The sequence below is a fragment of the Neofelis nebulosa genome, chromosome 3 (assembly GCF_028018385.1).
Source record: "Neofelis nebulosa isolate mNeoNeb1 chromosome 3, mNeoNeb1.pri, whole genome shotgun sequence".
NCBI lineage: Eukaryota > Metazoa > Chordata > Mammalia > Carnivora > Felidae > Neofelis > Neofelis nebulosa.
In genome coordinates this window covers 64,081,534-64,103,240 of record NC_080784.1, presented here as the reverse complement: position 1 = coordinate 64,103,240, position 21,707 = coordinate 64,081,534, and the positions used below count along the sequence as shown (strand labels likewise).

The following is a 21,707-nucleotide window of genomic DNA, read 5'->3' as shown; positions in this document are numbered from 1 at the left end:
AGCCACCCAGGCACCCCTTGCTTAATATATTTAGATGCTTTAGTGTTGAGTGCATATATAATTTTCAAGAGTTATGTCCTTTGATGAACTTACCCTTTCATCATTTTTTAATGACCTTCTTTGTCTTTTGTTATAGTTTTTTGGCTCAAAGTGTATTTTGTCTGATAAAAGTATAGCTACCCCTGATTTTTTTAGGTTTCTGTTTGCATGGAATATCTTTTTCCATTCCTTCATTCTGAGCTTTCATTGTCCTTAAAGATGACGTGAGGCTCTGGTAGGCACCATATAGCTGAGTCTTGTTTTATTTTGTTTTGTTTTCTTTTTTAATCCACTCTGATGCTCTATGTCTTTATGGAGAATTCAAACTATTAATATTTAAAGTAATTATTAATAGGTAAGAACACAATACCATCTTATTGGTTCCTGGCTGTTTTGTAGTTCCCTAGTTCTTTTCTTCCCCTCTTTCTGCCCTTCTTTGTGAATTGATGATTTTCCTTAGTGATATACTTTGATTCTTATACCTTTATCTTTTGTGAATTTACTATGTTTTTGCTTTGTTGTTAGCATGAGGTTTACATATAATAGACATAACAGTCCATTTTAAGGTGATAACAACTTAATTTTGATCACTTACAAAAACTCTTTGTACTCCTTTTCCCACCAAACATTTTATGTTTTTGATGTCACAGTTCACATTTGTTCCTGTTGTGTATCCATTAACAAATTACTGTTGCTATAGTGGTTTTTAATACTTTTGTCCTTTAATCTTCATACTAGAGTTCAGTGATTAACACACTACTATATTATAGTGTTAGAGTATTTTGAATTTGACTATATATTTATCTTTACCAGTCAGTATGTTGCATATTTTTATGTTTCCATGTTACAGATTAGTATCCCTTCATTTCAGCTTGAAGAACTCCTTTCAGCATTTCTTGTAAGACATTTCTAATGGTGATGAACTCCCTCAGCTTTTGTTTGGGAATGCCTTTATCTCTTCTTCATTTCTGAAGGATAGCTTTGCTGAGTAAAGTATTCTTGGTTGGCAGTTTTTTCTTTTAGCACTTTGAACATATCATTCCACTCTCTCCTGGCCTATAAGGTTTTTGCTGAGAAATCTGTTGATAGCCTTACTTGGGGGTGGGGAGGTATTCTTTTGTAAGTTACAGGCTGTCCCCCCCCCCCTCCCAGCTGCTTTTAAGATTATCTCTTTGTCTTTGATTTTTTGGCTGTTTTATTATAATATGTCTTGGAGAAGATCTTTTTGAACTGAAATTTTGGGGGGACCTATGAGCTTCCTGAACTTGGATGTCCAAATTTCTCCCTGGATTTGGGAAGTTCTAAACCATTATTTCTTGATATTACCTTTCTGCCTTTTCTGTCTCTCTTCTCCTTCTGGGACTCTAGTGATGTGTAGATTGTTTTCTTCATGGTATTCTGTACTCTTGTAGGCTTTCTTCACTCTTTTTCATTCTTTTTTCTTTGTTTTCCTATGACTGGATAATTTCAAATGACCTGTTTCTGCCCACTGATTCTTCTGTTTGATCCAGTCTTCTGTTAATGCTCTCTATTGCATTATACCCACTCCTCCCCTGCCATTTAATTCTTTATACTTTTTAGCTCTCAGACTTCTGTTTGGTTCTTATGATTTCTGTCTTCTGTTAAAATTCTTATTTTGTCCACATATTATTTTCCTGATTTCATTGAATTGTGTTTCTATTATTGAATTGTGTTTTCTTATAGCTCACTGAGCTTCCTTAAAGCAACTATTTTAAATTTTTTATTGGGAAAATCACAAATCTCCATTTCTTTGCAGTTGGCTACCAGAAAATTATTGTGTTCCTTTGATAGTATCATGTTTCCTTTGTTTTTTTAATGTTCCTTGAAGTCTTGTGTTGCTGCCTTCACATTTGAAGTAGTTACCTCCTTCTGTCTTTACTGACTGGCTTTGGTAGAGTAATAACTTGTTAGCCCTGCTAGAGATTCTGAGGCTTTCCCAGACCTTTTCTGTGACATACCTGCTCCCAACTTCTTAGGGGGAGAATACTTAAAATTGCATGCCTTCTTTTGATCCTACAAGGTCCAGATCAATTGCTGATAGACTCTTGTTTGTTTTCCCCAGGGCAGTGCTAAATGCTCAAATTTGTGTCCTTTCTCTCAGGCCTGCAGATCTGGGCCAGCTTCATGCATGCTGTATGACTCATGAGGCATCTTCAAATGCTTGCTGTTGCTATTGTCAGTGGCATACACAGAGAGCTGGCTATAGGGTGAGAGGTGTGTGGATGGTGTATACAGAATGTTAGGAGTGCCTGTGGGCCATTGGGGGGGGGATATTCAGGAAAGGTGACCCCAGCAGCTAATGGGCAGGCTTCCTGATGGGATCTGTGACATGGTTAGTAAGATTCACATCCCTTTGATGCACTCTGAAAGTCTTGGCTACTGTTTGCTCAGACAAGCCATGTAGAATACTTTAGTTTTCTGGATGGGATGAGAAAGAAGCTGTGACCAGCACAGCTCATTCACAGGATCCTACTTTTCCTTGTGGGAGGAATCGTGGATGAAAAAGTTTTCTCTTGGCACTGAGCTATGCCACTGTGGGGAAGGGGTGATACAAGTAAAGCAAAACCATTACTGTCACTTTCTTCAATGCATCCAATCTTCGACTTTTTCCACCAATGGTGTACTGGAACTTCTACACTGGACTCTCAGCCTTCCACAAAGGCACTCTGTTCCATGGGTGATTGCCCAAATCGGTGTTCTTTTTTGAGGAAGATGGTAAGAAAACCCCTATTTTGTCATTTGGATGTCATTGTTCCCACTTTTCTTCTTTGAAGTCAATGCCAACAATACGGAACACGGTTGATGCCTGCTTTGGCACCCTACAACAGCAATGCACTAAGTAAATGCTTAAGAACCTGAGAGATTTTGTGCTCTAAGGCAGTAACAGTCTCCCAATTATGTTGTTCTGTCCCTTACAGGAGGTGATTTTCCTTGTGGTTTCCCATAGGCTACTCAAAATGTACTGGTTGGTGTATCTTTTACTTGGCTCTCCATTCAGCAGAACGGCTTGTGTAGAGTTTTAGTCTCCACATGTGTATTTTGACTTTCCATTTGGTGCTTTGGCAGGAATGCAAGACTTCAATTACCTCAGCAGCAACTGTTTCGAGATCACCGTGGAGCTTAGCTGTGAAAAGTTTCCACCTGAAGAGACTCTGAAGAGCTACTGGGAGGATAACAAAAACTCCCTTATTAGCTACCTCGAGCAGGTAAACACCACCTCCAGCATAAAATGGGAGATCTAAGAGCATTTAAATCTGGCATACAATGATTTCCTCAGAGGAGTCTGGTCCAGAGGAGTCCATCTGACTCATAATGAGGACTCTACATTTGGAAAACATGTCAGTAGTGGTCCAAACAGGCTTTCATTTGTCAGAGATTTTGTGGTTCATAAATATTCCCTGAGAACTGATTAAACTGAGATTTGTGGGAAGTGAGGTGATACCCTGTTTTCATTCATATTGCTCTAAGCCTGGCAGTCCTAGAACCCTCCTCCATCCTGCTCATCTTGGGCCAGTCAGCCATCCCTGGCAGGACTAGGACAAGAGTGAGGTAAGTGAGGCACTGAGGGCCCAAAATTTAAGGAGGCACTTTTTCTTGGAGGCGTGTGGGTATAGGATTAGCACCTGAGTGTGAGTGCTTCCTTAAATTCTGTGCCTCACATGCTCCACTTGTCTCAGCCTCGACTTAGATCTCAGGTAATCATAATAATTACCTTTATGGGGTGTTTACTGTTTCCCATGCATTGTTCTGAATGCCTTACATGTAATCGTTAATGCATTTAATTTTCACAACAAACCTGTGGGGGAAGTGGTATCATCATCATCATCATCATCATCGTCATCTTCATCATCTTCATCGTCATCCCTGAATTAAAAGTGAGGAATCAGAGACCAGACAAGTTAAACAGCCTGCCTGAAGTCAATCAGGCAGAATTTTATTTTATTTTATTTTATTTTATTTTATTTTATTTTTTTAAATATTTTATTTATTTTTGAGACAGAGACAGAGCATGAACAGGGGAGGGGCAGAGAGAGAGGGAGACACAGAATCTGAAACGGGCTCCAAGCTCCGAGCTGTCAGCACAGAACCCGACGCGGGGCTCGAACTCACAAACCGCGAGATGATGACCTGAGCTGAAGTCGGACGCTTAACTGACTGAACCACCCAGGGGCCCCAATCAGGCAGAATTTTAAACCAGGCTGTCTAGTTCCAGAATCACCATGCCATATTGCCTCTGATGACAGAAACTTAGATCTTCACTAGACAGACACTTATATAACCATTCCTGTGGAGTCTGTACAGAATTTGGCGGGGGGAGGGGAAATCATCATCTACCAGAGTTAGATACCTTACCTACTGAGACTCAATAGAGGCCACACCCTGCCAACCCCACATCTCTATACTATGTAGACATTGGCACCAGCGGCCATGGGGGCGAAACAGACCTAAAGACTCTGTTCCTTGCCTGCAGTGCCGTGACAGTCTTCAAATTGCATTCTGTATATGTCTGTTTACACTCAAAGCCAGATAGGGTGATATCAGTTTCACATGCCAGCAGATAGTCCAGATTAATTTAAAAACTAATTTGATACAAACAAATGCTATGAAATAAACGTGAATCTATTTGCATATATGTTGACATACAAACATGCATATGAGACTGATGCATTTAAAAAGCTGTAAAATCAGCTCAAGTATTCTTTTACATGTGTCAGATATCCATTTAGTACCTTACCAAAAGAGATTCTCATGGAATAAATCCACTGTTACTCACAATGATTAAAAATTACTTATTACACAGGATTTTTTCAATCAGTGGAATCCCGCTTCATGTTAATATAAAAAGGCATTTTCAGCAACAAAGGCTAAGGATAATTAGCCATGTCGACCCTAGATAGGAACCCCTCTAATAGTGTCTCCTTCAAGGAGAGCTCTAAATGTATTTTCTGAGTAGAGGAAGTAAGACTGGGCTATTTGGTGTGTGTTCTCCATTTAGATATCAGATAATGTCTCTTTAATACAGTGCTTTTTGTTTTATTTACATATTTTTTCAACACAAATGTATTCAGCTACTCTAGTGTCCTAGGCACACTGTGAGGCACTGGGGATAGTGACTGACTTCATATTAGTGGAGTTCAGAGACATCAATACCTAATCACAAGAGAGGATGATAAATGCTAAAATAAAAGCCCATTACAAAATCGGTGGCAGTACACTGGGTCCCTAATCCAGTCCTGGTGGTTCAGCAAAGGCTTCTTGGGACTACTGTAAGATTTACTACAGTTGAAACACCAGTAAGATGATTACTCTGATCATCAATTGAAAAAACAGATTCAGCTGCTACTTAAGTCTTGTTCTTAAGAAAAAAACTCAATATAAAACAAAACCCACAAAGGTATACCATCAGGAAAGAGGAGAATATTTGTTATATTTATGGTGGCAGTTAGGCATGTATTAATTCATCTAAGAGCTATATCAATTTATATAGAAATAAACTGAAAAGAAGAGGGTTGTACAGACCTGTTTTATGCCACTTGGAATAAGAATGTGATCTGTCCACAGATCAAGTGGTCCACCCTATAGGACATCAGTATTACGGTGCAAGTTGTGTAGAAGCAAGAAGAGTGATATTTACAATGAGCTCATCCAACTTGCTTCATAGAACACTCTAATTTAGGGACTCAAAGGCTGATGACATATGAGTGAAGACTGCCAGAAGTTCTGTGTTGAAATTATTTCATTGACAATGAGACACAGTATGGTGGCAATTAGTAATTGAACACCTGGACCTAAAGCCTAACCATGGATTAGTTTACGACTCATGGAAAATAGGTGATTAGGGGGTCTAATTCTATAATTGGTTGAGAGGAAATCTCTTGCAGAGTTTTAAAGGGATGTTTGTAGGAATTGGAATTGTAAAGTTAATTAGTACAGTTTGCTGTGGTGGAATGCCTCTCTCTCAATAGCTTTGGAACAGTCTAATTCTCAAAATTCCTCACAAAATTCACAAAGAATGGTTCATGGGTGCCTGCACCAGAATCACCTAGATTCTTGTTAAAAATGAGTTTCCTGTTCCATCACTGAATCCCACTCCCTGCATGGTAGGACCCCCAAGTCTCCATTTCAGCAAGCTCTCTGGGTAACACTTAAGTATAGGAGGGCTTAAGGGTTACTGCTATGCACAGTTTTAGTAACAATGGAGAATCTTCTGGATGTTCTTTGTTTCTCCAGCTTTAGTTGATTGATGTCCTGGAATCTGAGGAGAGAACATTACAGGAGGGACAAGTGTAGCAAATAGTTTCTTCAGGCATGAGTGAAATTTGAATTTCTCTGTGATTTCCTTTGCAAAAGCCATAAAGTGACAGCTGCATTCATGTAGAGTTGTGAGAGCCCATAACATTTCCATTGAGATTTATTACTACAGTGGAAGTTTTCCAACAGAGAAGTTTGCTCCAAAAACTGGCTTATCAGGGACAGATACTTATTTCACTATTTGTTAAGCTACAGACCATAAGTCTTGGGTTGCAGAGGCTGAAAAAAGTAATGAATATTAACTGGGTGTATTTGTGCCTAATGCAGGTGAACTATATGTTTTTGGAGTGATTGTTTGGCTTATTTTCCAATGATAAGGAAATTTAAAAATTTATTTCTCTAAGGTTTATAATATTGATAATACCGGGATTTTGGTGCCTCAAGATGAATAAAGTACATGTAGGTAAATAATTGCTTGTTTGCAAGCTTTCTGAATTTCTTTGATGAGCCCTCATCTTAAGAAATGTAAAGTTTGTATTTTTTTCCCTGATTTTCTTCTCTATGTATATCTCTCTTCCTTTTCTGTAAAATTTTTCAGATCCCCAAATTGCCTTTAGAGGAAAGAAGTACATGTGATTTTTGTAGAGTTTCAGAGGTTTTGCTTTAAAAAAAAAAAAAGCAAATGCAAAAAGGATTTGCTGATAATCAGGGGCATCCCCTTGCTAAAACATTGTACCACTGCCAGATTTATTCTCTGATGACAAAAGCATACTAGACACTTATTGTGCCTTCTGTAGGAAGGATTCCAGTATCATCGGTAGCAAAAGAATATTCACTCTCTAGGGTTAAATTGAGTGAGGAGGAACCTGAGCCAACCTGAGCCTTTGAGAGTTCGGGAATCTTCTGTTAAGTAATTAAGCTTAATGAATTACCATTTGGTTTTCCAGAAGCACTTTCCAAGAGACCTGAAGTGACTCTCTGTCACTTCAAACACATATTGATTTGGCTGAACCATTGTTTCAAAATGAGGGGAAAAAAATCTGCTTTTATAGTTTGTATTGCTTTAGTTGTTGACTGCAACTTAATCTGGGGGGCATTATTCTCGACAGCATCTCCTTCATTTTCTTTCTGAATCGAATCTTCAGTTTTGAAGTTCACAGATCTTTCATGTCACTTATTTTCAAGCAAATAATATTGTTCGATTGCAAGAGCAGTCACAGTATGTGTTTTCATTCAACATGAACAAATATTAAAGGGCTGTAATGTAATATTATTCTTAACTGGCAGTGGCCATACAACCTATATATAGGTGACCCAATAAAAGAGGGACAAAGTCATGAAATATGCTAAGACCAGAACTACTTTACAGATGTGATAGACAATTTTGTTTTTGTTTTTGTTTTTCATTCTGGTGGTTCGGAAGGTACTTTAATGCCTTTCTTTCACTCAGAACGAGATTTCAGTTTTCAGGGTTTTTTTTTTTCTCATTTGTCTACTTGAGGAAAAGCAGTGTAAAGAGTGTTCAACAAAATTCAGCAGCCTCTTGAGCATATTTTGATCCTTAAACAATGAGCATCTACAGTATTTTGCTAGCAAATAAGGAGATTCTTGACAGAGATGTGTCGTCAGATCATTTCTAGTATGATTTTTGTGGTTGTTCTTGACCTTTACAGATACACCGAGGAGTTAAAGGCTTCGTCCGGGACCTTCAAGGTAACCCAATTGCCAATGCAACCATCTCCGTGGAAGGAATAGACCATGACGTTACATCTGGTGGGTGTTCTCTGCCGTGATCTGGAGGCTCTAGTGTTATACACAGAGCACGATTACTTATTATAGTTAACAATTTTTATGCTATTCTAAGCAAAACAATTGAATGCCTCCTGTCTCTTTACCTCCCTCTCCCCCAGCTTTGACCTAGTTAAATTTCCTTTGTGGGAGCGAGTCAGGCACTCTGGATGGCTGCTGGCTTAGAAATTGGGGTGCAGCAGGTGGCGCCCTTTCCTCAGCTGTCTCAGCCTGGAGCTGCCGGGTGGTGCCACCCACTGGAGATTCTGTGGAATTCCTGAGGCAAAGGCACATGAACTAGCTGGAGTTGAGTTATCAGTGTCTTTCCCTTCTGTCTTAAGCGCTAATAAGTTGTTAATGGGACGACCTCAGGAGGGAGTGAAAAGAGGAGGAAAGAAAAATGCCAGTGTCTAGGATTCCTCACACATTTCTTATTTCATCTGTATGAAAAATCCAGACTCATTCAGGGTTAAACAGGATGTTAACAGAATTGAGGTGGATGTTAGCTATTTCTGAGTTCCAAATGCCGTTTCCATTTTCCCTATTTGGAGACAAGGATGTATTTTCCTGGAAAGCCTACATAGTCCCATTCCATTTATCCAGCAACAATATGTTTTTATGTATAATCTACTCATTTATTTCTAGACCTTGTAATTAATGAACCTTTACCATATTTTCCAAACCACTCTATACCATTACTTCTTTCTTAACCTCCTCATTTATAACTTGTATATTTTAAAAATCCTTAACGTTTCCCCTTTAAAGCTCCATTTATTTATCTATTTAACAAATATTTATTAAAACCCCAGAAGATGTGGCCAGCACATCTTGCCAACCAATATACCAGAATCTGTGCCAAGACATTGCTCCCTTAGCCCTCGGGGAGCCCAGACCTTGATCCCCTCTGCCACATGAAGTCTCTTCTGTCTGTGAACCCTGGTGCCATAGAGATATGATTTCCTCTGCATTCCATGGTATGAGAATTTTAGGAGAATGCAACGGGGGAAAAAACATAGATAAGAGTGAAATCTGAGGAGTAAGAGTGAAACATAGGTAAGAGTGAAACTGTGGAACACTCCACCCCTTTGAGGGCAAAGTAGTAAGGAGGAATGGAGTCTGAGGTAGAGAGAGAACCAAGTACATTTTCCTGGGAGCCCGGAAGTATTTCAAGATGGAGGGACTGATCCGGAGTGCCAGGTAAGCTAAACTTTTCGCATGAACCAGTGTGAAGAATCCCGACAGAATCTGTTTCCACGGACCAGTGGGAGCCTGATCGGAGGGTCTAAGAGAGACTAGGAGAGACATTAGAAAAAAGAGAGTATTGACAAATCTCTTCAGACATTTTGCTGTAAAGTGAAAGAGATAAATGATGGCGCCTGTTGAAAGGAGATGTGGGGGTCAGAGGAAGACCAGAAGAGGTGGCCATGAGGGTTTTCTTTATTCTGATTTCATTTTCATAGTGAAATAAGATGTAAAGCATCTACTGGGAGTGAGGATGAAGAAGATGTGTCGGCGGTGTTAGGAAAAAGGAAAAAGTGTGAAATGTCCACTAGGACCTTGCTACTCAAAGCTCAGCCCCCACCAGCAGGTGAATTCAGCACTGCCCTGGAGCTGGTTAGGAATGCAGAATTTCAGGCCTCGCCCCAGGGCTAGTGAATTAGAATTCGCACAGTACCAAGTTTCCCAGGTGATTGATATGCACTGGTCTAGGAAGATGGGAGTGTGAAAGCACCAGGAAGGAAGAGACCAGAAGGAAAGCAGGGCGGTTCCATGCCCTCGGTTAGGTTGGTGTTTATGTGTCGGAGACTGATGAGCGTGACGGTGTGTTTCTTCTGGCTGCATGCAGCTGGTGACAGGCGGAGGGCCGAAAATTATCCAGGATTGGTGGCTTGCCAGGCATGTATAACCAAGAGGGAAAAGCAAATGAGTTGAAGGCACGTGCTTTCAGTGATTATAGGGTGGCCAGGGAACCTAACCTAGGTTAGGAGGGAGCTGTGGACATGTGGGGTGAGAAAGAGTGTGAAACTTACTTCTGCTTAAGAATTCTCCGGAGAACTTACTGAAAATGCAGTCCCTCCAAGACCAGCACTCCAGAACAACGTATTCTGAATCTTCAGAAAGAGATTTCTCACAAGTTTCTCAGGGTTCTTTATCCCTGATGGATAAAGAAGATGTGGTATATACATACAATGGAATGTTACTCGGTGATCCAAAAGAATGAAATCTTGCAATTTGCAACAACGTGGATAGAACTAGAGGGTATTATGCTAAGTGAAATAAGTCAAAGAAAGATCAATATCATGATTTCACTCATATGTGGAATTTAAGAAACAAAACAGATGGGGAAAGGAAGGAAAATAAGATAAAAAGAGAGAGGGAGACAAACCATAAGAAACTCCAATACAGAGAACAAACTGAGGGCTGTTGGAAGGGTGTTGGTAGGGGATGGGCTAAATGGATGATGGGTATTAAGGAGGGCAATGTTGGGCTGAGCTCTGGGTGATGAGTCACTAAATTCTACTCCTGAAATCATTATTACACTATATATTAACTAACTTGGATTTAAATAAAACTCGAAAATTATAAAATAAATAAATAAAATCTAAAAAACAAAACAAAAAACAAGAACAAGTACCTCAGGTTTCTGATGAGGCTTTCTTGGACCACACTTTGTGAAGCACTGATCTAGACTTACACCATTGGGTCTTCATGTCAAGATACTTGGCCAGAATCAAAACACAGCATCAGATGCCCTGACTCCATGTTTGGGGGCTTTCTATATCTTTTTACCTGTGGCACACCTGACATGATTATGAAGATCCATTATCTTATAAGATTTATTGACAATTTGACATTAGTATTTGTAAAATTGCTATTAGAAATTACTTCTTCTAAGAGAATGTAACACTGATTTCAATGGAATGTTATCAAATTCCATAAACATTTACTTTCAAAATAGGGAATCAAAGAAATTAAACGGAGGTATACTGGGTATTCCTAAAATGGCATAATTATGTGATTTGATATTTTGTTTCCTTATAGCAAAGGATGGCGATTACTGGAGATTGCTTGTACCTGGAAACTATAAACTCACAGCTTCAGCTCCAGGGTATCTGGCAATAACAAAGAAAGTAGCAGTCCCTTATAGCCCTGCTGTTGGGGTAAGAAATCATAATTGCTAAGATTTATTAAGCAATTAATATGTGTCAGGCATATTTAAGTGATTTATATTTAGTCTTCGTAATAACCCTATGAGGTAGGTACCACTAATACCCCCATTTAACAGATGAGAAAACTGAAGCTGGCAAAGTTAAGTGACTTGACCCAAGGGCTCCTTGGTTGATTTTATACCATTCAATGTGAAGCTCCCTTATTGCTTCTCAGTTTTTTGAAGACATACCCAAGAACATCAAAGACAACTTAAAAAAATTAAACTTTTATTTGCCACAGTGATTTCAGTTTAAATGAGATTTCTGTTCCATTTATCTTTTTATTTCCAGCATCCAATATAATACTTTACTGAATGAGTATTTGGAAAAATTGATCATGCCTGCAAGGTGATTTTAGGCATTAACCAAACTTTTATTAAGCACATATTATGAGAAAGACCCTCTGCTAAGCAGTATCAAAAAGTGCATCTCATTTAAGGAGGTACCACCTATTTTGCTAGGAAGGTGAGGATTCTACTGCTATCTTTGCATTACATTTTTGGAACCAGGAAATGGCCTGCAGACTTTCCAGTCGAAAGACTTACTTGTAAAGAATTTATTGCATTTTTGTTCATGCCCCTGAGTTGGAGTATAAGGGCTTGGTTTTGCAAACAGAATACCTTGAGTTTTTTAACTGATGCTTTGGTTTTCTTTGTGTGTATGTGTACATTAGGCTGTATATGTATTAAAATCAGGAGATAAATTTGGGCAAATGAAACCTGGAAAAGAGTAGCCCCAGAAATAGGTTGTAAAACATTTAATTATTTGGATCTTAGCCTTTCTGGCCTGCGTTACTTCAAGGAGGTAGTGAGTATAGTCATATTCCTAAATATCTAGGGGCTTAAGTGGCCAGATGAAGGAACTCTTGGCTCCTTTTTTTTTAAATATCATTTTTATTTCTGATTCATTTTTCTGTTTATTTATTTGCTTAGTTTTTTGAGACAGAGATAGAGTGACAGAGAGAGGAAGCACGCTCGTGCATGCGAGCAGGGGAGGTGCAGAGGGAGAGGGAGAGAGAATCTTAAGCGGGCTCCACGCCCAGCAGGGAGCCCCACAGGCAGAGCTTGATCTCATGACCATGAGATCCCGATCAGAGCTGAAATCTGAAGTCAGAAGCTTAACCAACTGAGTCACCCAGGTGCCCCAAGGAACTCTTAGTTCTGTTTGCAATGGGGACAGAAGTATCTAGAGGTCCTGAGAAGGGTTGGGGTTGGGGAGTACAGATTTTGAATAGCCTTTTGTGTAGATGTAGGGATTGTCCACAGACCTGATGAAAACTCCCAGTTCACACTGAGAGTTGAGTTCCTGGGCCCCTGGCCTTTGTGGTTGTTTGGAGATGTATGTGCCTCCATCAGTTTCTTTAACAGATTCAAGATTCTAGAAAGCAGAACTTATGGTTTGGGACACCAGGACACTGAACTACATTCTTCCATATTTTCCCAGCTATTAGGAGAAAACTCAAGGTTTATAGGAGAAGCTCAGTGAAGAGTCAAAGTTAGAAAATTCATTCTAAATTACATCTTCTTTTTTTTTTTTTTAATTTTTTTCAACGTTTTAAATTTATTTTTGGACAGAGAGAGACAGAGCATGAACGGGGGAGGGGCAGAGAGAGAGGGAGACACAGAATCGGAAACAGGCTCCAGGCTCCGAGCCATCAGCCCAGAGCCTGACGCGGGGCTCGAACTCACGGACCGCGAGATCGTGACCTGGCTGAAGTCGGACGCTTAACCGACTGCGCCACCCAGGCGCCCCCTAAATTACATCTTCTTATTGGAGGGAAAATTGACTTAAAAAAATCTGCTTTTAAATAATCCTACAAGGCTATTAGATCAAAGCATATTTCAAACATAATGGCTTTTGATTTTTTTTTTTTCCTCTGAAAGTGTCTTTTGTTTATCACAAGAGATTTTTAGGATATACTATATATAGCTCAGGTGGCTATACTGAGCTTATCCTATAAGATCTAAAACTGCACTAATTTTTTTACTTAATTTCAGCTTTTAAAAGTACACATGCAGTTAGTAACAAAATATTCTTGTTTTTCTCCTTTAGGTTGATTTTGAACTGGAGTCATTTTCTGAAAGGAAAGAAGTGGAAAAGGAAGAATTGATGGAATGGTGGAAAATGATGTCAGAAACTTTAAATTTTTAAAAAGCTTCTAATTAGCCGCTTTTAATCAATCTATCTATACAATGTAGTATGATGTAATGTGGCCATTTTCTTTTAGATCTTGTGCAATATTTAACATTGATTTATTTTTAATCATTTAAATATTAATAGATATCACTTAAAATAAACAACTAGACTTTTAGGTAAAAGTATAAGAACTTGGTCTGTTTCTTCTCATATAACATTCATTTTCCTACATATATTACATGGAGAACTATAGGAAAGGTTTGAGTGATCTGCCATTTTAGACTTAAATGAAATATTCCACGTGTTATTTACGATCCAGAAGTTTTTGAGTAATTCTGGCTTTTAAAAACTAATGAAGTCCTTTTAGTGTAATGGTAACAGTGCCACATAGTGAATGCCACTGAAAAGGTCAACAGCTACATTTTGGTGTTGTGAGCATTATACCGCGAGACTTACATAGTTCAGTATAAATTGTCATTTGTCTTGTGCTGACTAGCTATATAAGCATGATCTTGTTAATGCATTTTTTGGATGGGAAGGAAAAATAAATGTTTAGAAAGGGATTTTATGATGAGAGCTGACTTCCTGCTTGCACATATGGGGGTGATACTGTTATATTGTTCAGCCTGCTAACACTACTTAAAAGCTTAGGGTTTTCTCTTGGCTGTAGATTGGTCTAGAATTGTATTCTGAATGAATAAAGGTAAAAAAAAATATCTCCATGGTCTTTATTTTAATTCTCTGTGATTTTTGGTCTAGAGCGGTAGTCTTGTCATTAAAAAGTGTATTTCCTTGATAATGGGCTCTCACTTGTTAATCCTCGCCGTTTTAAAATTTGGCTGTGATGGCTGTTTGCCAAGCACAGTGCAAACTCCGTGTATATTACTGTGGTGGACAAAAGGTTTTGAATCCATGGATCTTATGGATCAGTTTTGGACATAGGCTTTAAATATATGTACACAGAAATGAGTATGTAATTATCCATTGTGATAAGTAAAATGGCAGGAAGAACAGGATGTGCAGGAAGAGAGCATGATAGAGAAACTTAAAATGAGACCAGCTGAGGGGACTCAGAAATAACCTCTTGATGTATGTAAGCCCGGGTCCAAAATATGAGCAGGTGTGAGCAATGCAGTGACTGAGTGTATGGGTGTGTGTGTGTGTGTGTGTGTGTGTGTGTGTGGTGGTGGTGGTATGGTTGATCAACATCCAGGTATGGGTTTTTGTTAAAGTAGTGTTAACTGTTGTAATACTAGAACCACAAATATGTAATGGCTTAAGCACAATCAAAGCGTAGTTTTGACTCAGACACATGTAAGAGATACCTGAAGTCATTTACACCCATGGCTTATTGCCCAGAGCTAGTCACACAGCCCCGTTGGATGACAATCTTTAGTGAGCAACACTGTCACTAGTGTAGCTCTGCCTTCTGGTTGCCAACATAGGTTTGCTCTCCTTTCTTCCAAATATAGAAGTCACTTAACCCCGTAACAAGTGAGGCAACTTAAATCAAGGCTTTGAGCTTCAAGTTTGGGATTTCTGAGTGATCCCACAATAACCTCTATATCAGATCAGCATGTGGCCCCTCTTGCTCCACAAATCTACAAACAAAAAAGACAGGTTATTGCATCCTTCACTCCCAACATACAACAGAATAGGGTCAAGATAATGTCATAAACCCTCCAACTTGAAATGGTGAGGAATGAGAGGTGCATAGTATCCACTGGTCTACAGCAATTCTGAAATCTTGCCAAGTGGGTATTCTAGGCCTCCTCTTCTGGGGATGGAGAATGGTCCTGGTTTCAGAATTGATTCTGGACTCTGGAAGGTGCTTTTCTGCTTTTATTCTGCAAGACCGTGATGTGACACTCTTGAACTCCTTCTCTGTCTTTCATTTAAGACCTAGGTTAATGGAGGTGCACCACCTGGTATGTGGGACCTCCCCAAGTCACTGAAGCAGATGGAAAGAGAGACTGAAGAATCAAGAATGGACCTTTTATTGACTTAGCCTGGGGAAGACACATGTCAGCTCTTTTTGCAATCTGTTGGCCAGGGCTAGTCATATGCGTTTGCCTAACTGAGCAGGGTGAAGGAAATATGGAGGAACAAGTAGAATATCCATCTCTGCCACCAGACCAAGTCAGCTACGCATTCAGCTATTGGAAGGAAGGTGTTCACTCCATGTAGTCTTGCCCTTGAATCTATTTGTTATGAAACAGGGTTTCAAAGGTCTCCACTTTCCTGGCCACGCTCTCAACATGCTCTGATTTATCAAATGAAGGGTTTAGAATCGAGTGCTGTTGGGAGGGAAATTCCTCTTGGTCAGTGTTTCTCTGTTGAAGGACCTCCACTGGGATAAAACTGGCCTCTGTTCCCATGTCTCACTCACTCTTCCTATAGTGAAGTCAATCACTTAATTGTTAGGTGATGGCAGGTAAGCTAACCTAATCGGGTGAACAAATCTATCAAAGGACTGTAAGCTTCCTCTTTCCCTTTCTTCTCTGACCTGGACAGAGGCAGTTCCAGACTCTCCCTTAGGTGCTGCGGTAGGCTTTGGGTGTGTGTGCAGGGACAGGAAGGGCTTGTGGGCATAGAAAATTAATAGGCTCTTTGTACCACAGATCTAATGTCACTTTTTCCAATTAGTTTATCAATAACAAAGCTGTTTAACCTGTCTGTTGGTTTCCTGTGTCTTACTTTTCAACTGGTTCTGAACTCAGGAATGGAAGAAATGGGTACTATATGTTGGATCCCTAAAATTTTAAGAGGTATAATACTTTAATACATGAGGGGTTTCTGTTTTTGTTTTTGTTTCTTTCCAAAAGTCAAGAGGGACCAGCTGCTATCTCATTTTGGTTACCATACTTCTCTTAATACACTCTAAAATGGACAGACATTTTTTGGAGGTTTTATGTCACATTCCTGCCTCATATAAATTTAGCATAAATGAAAACTCTGCGTTAAAGCTTTGATTTAGTTTGAAAGTAACTGTTAGAGCAGGTAAGAATCTGGAGGCTATGAGGGCTGAGGATTAACCAGATCTGAATTATGAACAACGGAGCTAAATTGTTGTAGATAACAAAAATCAGAAAGGGAGGGGGCTGGGGAATTGATTTTCATGAAACAATGAACACATTTTAAACTGCTTTTTTCCCCTTCATAGACAGAGAAAATCAGACATGTTATGGAAGAAATAGCTAATCTCCACTCACATTTTGATTTTCAATTCTTTGCATAAACAAAGATAAACATTACTTGCAGAAAGGGAACCATGAACTTTGATATTCATATTTTATTTATACAACCTCTGAAATCTTTCCATGATTTGGTATTGCGGGAGGCTAAAAAATCATCACTTGTTCCAACATATGACTCAACTTCTCTTTTCTAAATCCTCATGAGGATTTCTTCTGTGGATAGAACTGGACAGCCTTTGGAGTTTCTGCCTCAGAAATGTCAAGATAGAATGTACTTGGACCTTTAGTTCAAAAATAAATACACTACATCCTGGTCTTGCTGTTCTTAGGTAAATATCATTTCTGGTGCTTACAAATGTTCTGATTCTCTACCCTTTGCTTCTTTTTACTAGACAGCCAGTGAATCAATTCAATTATAACAGGGGTTTCCAGGGTAGTGTATAACTTTAGTTTCGTGCGATTAACTTAAATCATTGGAACATTTCCTGAGGATCAGTAGTTTTTTTGTAACTTTTTTTTTAAAGTTTATTTTTATTTATTTTGAGAGGAAGCTAGAGAGAAAGCAGGGGAGGGCAGAGAGAGAGATAGAATCCTAAGCAGGCTCCGCGGTGTCAGCTGGGAGCTGTCCACGCTTTGTGTTGGGCATTTGAAATATAGGATTTTGAAACCCCACCACAAAGCTGTAAGCTAGGAACTATTGCAACATTGCTGTTGAACAGATGAAGAAATAGGCTCAGTATTTAAGCTAAATTTTTTTACCTCACAGAACTGGTAAGTGGTCAGACCAAGATTAAAACTCATGTCTGTCTGATTCCAAGTGTGTTTTTACCCTACTTTGTTTCTTTAAAAAAATTTTTTTTAATGCTTATTTATTTATTTTGAGAGAGAGAGAGAGAGTGCGCGAGCATGAGCAGAGGAGGAGCAGAGGGAAAGGGAGAGAGAATCCCAAGCAGGCTCTGCACTCCCAGCACAGAGCTAGGTGCGGAGCTCAAACTCATGAACCAGGAGATCATGTCCTGAGCTGAAGTCAGACGCTTAACCGACTGAGCCACCCAGGCGCCCCTACCCTACCTCATCTCTTTAGCATGACCTGGAAAGGACTGAATTCTTGATGAAACATATCTTTGTTTTATATTCCATTGACTACTTCACATGTGCTGATCACTACACTCTGGGTTCTGAGCACGATTTATGACCTACCCTTTAAAGATAATTTGAAAACATTTTGCAAATAAATACAAGTTCCTGTTTTATGGCTTCTTGCTATGTAGAATTACTAGGAATCCAGTTAGTTTGGTCCTGTTCCCTGTGGACATGGTGATGTTTGGCCCAGATATTATGCTTGACCCCAACATTAATGCTGTGAAGAGACACATTTCAGGATACCAGGGCACGGCCAGTAACTTAACAGCAGAACAGGGCATGTGAGGATAGAATGATGTGGCATCATAATTTCCTCCTTGCCTCTCACTTGCCCCATGGGGGCAGGGACTTCTGGGAGCCTGACCAGCTGCAGGTTCTGGTTGCAGAGGTCGTGTCTCTCTTGAAGTTGTAGTCAGGGCAAACTACAGCAAGGTAGAGTAGGAGGGTAGAAAATTAAGTATTACGGTTCCTGAAATCAGGCAGAAAATTGATGAAGACAGTGCTTTGATAAAGATACAAGCTAAGGGACACAGTCCCTTAGTTTCAAGGTGGCTATCCGTGGATAGTGAGGCTTTTGCTCCTGGACATTCATTCCTGGTCAGTCTGTCATCCTAGAAGGAAGGCTGGCAAGGAGGACCCGTGTTGCACATATTAAATTAATTAATATATGTAAAGCACTTAGAAAACTGTCTGATATACAGCAAGTGATAAAAATGGAATTGCCTTCATTATTACTCAACAATACATGACTATTATTCAAAAAAGTGTGGTTATTTCTATTCCTACTACCTTCATTGCCAGGTTAAGTTATGAGATTTGCTACTCAGAAGCTGGGACCACAGAAGAAACCCAGGTAAAAGACCCACAAGTGGGACCAGCACTTGGGGATGAGGTGAAAGCCTAGCTATTATAAGAGTGATGGTGTAATATTGGGGTAGAGATAGGATATAAATATGCCTATGTTAGACCAAGATCAGTTAGGCAAGCGCAGTTCACCTGAGTCTGCTGATGGTACTCAGTGGAGAGCAGAAATAAAGAGGCATAAAACTGGCCGGACCTCATGTAAAAAGGTATTCTTTAGCAATAATGTTAGCACCAACTATAGTCGTATTTAGATACCTTAAAATTATTTAAATAATTATTTGTATTGTTTCCACTTGCTGTTGTGTTTAATCAGCAATATGAAGGTCATCTGATAAAATGAAAAAGAGAGACAAAACCATAATGAATTTATACCTCAAGATTTGTGAGGTCAGTGTCCAACTTGCATTGTGAAAGCTTAGTGCTTCTGAAATGTTTTCGGCTAAGTGTCCATCCGGTGATGACAATGACCGAAGATGGAGCGATTGCCCAGAAGTTCTGGGTGATTGTGCATGTCTATCTGCAGGAATGAATGCATGTTCAGAGAGGAGAGAGCACAGTGACAGGTGAGCGGCATACACTTGAACTAAAGTGCTCCAACATCAACCTATAAATAAAATCAGAGCCTCATTGGCAGCATGCAATCTGACACAGAAATGTAGTGGGAAGAAAACACTTCCCGTTGCCATCGGTGCAGATAACCATGCACTTCTACTTCGTAAACTCCCTCAACACACATTTACCTACTGCAGTTGCTACAAAACAGGAAGAAATAGTCTTTTTGTCATAATTATTTTCTACGTAATTTTTGAGAATTAAACTTAATGGCTTGGTGTCTTCAAATTGATCTGGTTGAAATCGTATTCATAGACTTAAGACTGACACATGAATAGGGTATTTAATGAGTTACTAAGACATCACAGGTGATTATTAGAACATAACGCATATGTAAAATATGTAAACCAGAAAATGATATAATGACTTTTTTGAGTAGCTGAATCAGCGGTTGATTAGCCAAATTTTATGACTTTGAATATCATAATAATACGCTCTACCTGGGGCGCCTGGGTGGCTCAGTAGGTTGAGTCCGACTTCGGCTCAGGTCATGATATCTTGGTTTGTGAGTTTCAGCCCCACGTCTGGCTCTGTGCTGACAGCTCAGAGCCTGGAGTCTGCTTGGATTCTGTGTCTCTCTCTCTCTCTTCCCCTCCCTGCTCGTGCTCTGTCTCTCAAAAATAAATGTTAAAATAAAATAATATTATGTTCTTCCTATTGTCCTGATTATGTGACTTACAGTTTTTCAGTGAACTCTCTGACTAAAACTGCTATTTCCTCTTACCTACATTTACACTAATATTTATTCTAAAAATTCCTTAAAAAATCAGCCCTGATACTACCAGGCACATTCCCATTCCCTGCCCTTGCAATGAAACAATCTCAAAGCAGCTGGCCATAGTCATTGGTCTACTGCTGTCCTTTGCTCCAGAAACTTCATTGCAGCTTCTCCTCTGTGTTTATTTTAAATCTTACATTTGAAGAGCAAGGTGGTGAGAAAACAGCATTGAGTCTAACCAGAGCTTTGTAGATTTGTTGCTGTGGCTTATCTGGTTACATGAACCACTGTTATGGGATTTGGGGTCTCGTGAGGGGAGATGAAAACGGTGGGTGGTGTAGCATTCTTTGCTTTAAACCTAAAATACACTTTCTTATGCATTAAATACACGGAGGTATTTCAAAGCCAAGTATGGGTGTAATTAAAGTGAGAAAACGCCAGCTTAACGTGCACACCTCCAGGTCCCAACCACCACATGTGCTCTTTGTCAATCCACGGGAGGCACCAACAGATATGCAGAGCTGACAGGCAGACATAAAAAGGAGGATTAGATGCTGGATTTTTGGTTGAGTGCTTTGCCAAGTGGAACAGGCCTGCAGGCTCCTGCCCGCACAGACGTGGTCATAGTATCTCCTCTTCCTCTTATTCACCCGTGCAGAAGTGAGAAAACGCCCCCCCGGCTATCACAGCACCAGACTCTAATTGTGTAGCTGAGGCAGCCGTGAACCACCCATCCACGTGAGCTGTATGTGGCCTTCTTAGGTGCTTGGAGAACGTGCTCATTACAGACAGATGCTTTGGGATTGCAGCTCAACAAACAAACAAATGGAAAAGCTGAAAGTAATTTTTTTTCCCCACTTAGGAATCATTTTCAAATCCAATATCGTCTTGAGTTTTTGCAACCTGAAATATGGTGCCCATTTCTCTTGCATTTCTACTTTTCTGTTTTCCTGATCTCCTGTTTCCCAGATACATTTTGTCTGTCACAGGTTTCCGTAACTTCCCTTTGCCTGGTGTCTGTCCTTCTCTTCTGCCTCCTCTATTTTTCTTCCTTTGCTCTCTCTCCCTTTGCCTTTCTGGACCTCTCTGGGTCATGGCCACATTTAGGCAGAAAAGAGGCTGAGAGCAAGCTGTGCAGACTGTCTTCTTCCTCCTCCTTTCCTTGGGAAGGGGCCTTCCTCAGAAGGAGTCTTCCTAGCCTCAGCCATTCCCAGGGTGGGTTGCCTTCTAGAGAACCCCCTTGACCTTCTCCACAGCCATGTAACTCCCCCAACCCTGGCCCTGACCCCAAAGAGCACAGATCCTCATTTTGGAATCTGTCCTGGCTTATCTGAAACCAGGTCCCCTGGGCGAAACAAATTTCATGAACAGTTAGGTTGCTTCCTTCACTATTGACAAATATGAGAAACTGCAACCATATACATTAAATACTGGGAAGGATCGGGGCACCTGAGTGGCTCAGTCAGTTAAGCTTCCGACTTTGGCTCAGGTCATGATCTCATGGTTTGTGAGTTCAAACCCCGCATCAGGCTGTGCACTGGCACTGAGAAGACTGCTTGGGATTCTCTCTCTCTCTCTCTCTCTCTCTCTCTCTCTCTCTCTCTCTCCCTATCTCTCTGCCCCTCCCTCACTCGAGCTTTCTCTGTCTCAAAATAAAATAAATAAAAACTTAAAAAAAAAAAAAAAACACTGGGAAGGATGAACTCAGAAGAGCAGGAAGTGTGGTGG

General features: G+C 39.9%; 1 protein-coding gene across 1 annotated transcript in view; it reads left to right on the top strand.

The window, feature by feature from the left end:
* The window catches only part of CPE (carboxypeptidase E), a 117,232-nt gene extending 103,071 nt beyond the window's left edge, over positions 1-14,161 (top strand). Inside the window, exons 6-9 of the mRNA XM_058720953.1 lie at positions 3,127-3,266; positions 7,986-8,085; positions 11,143-11,261; positions 13,362-14,161. Coding sequence (XP_058576936.1) covers positions 3,127-3,266; positions 7,986-8,085; positions 11,143-11,261; positions 13,362-13,460 — 458 coding nt within the window. The 3' untranslated portion in view covers positions 13,461-14,161. The remainder of the gene's footprint in view (positions 1-3,126; positions 3,267-7,985; positions 8,086-11,142; positions 11,262-13,361) is intronic.
* Positions 14,162-21,707: the final 7,546 nt, after the last annotated feature.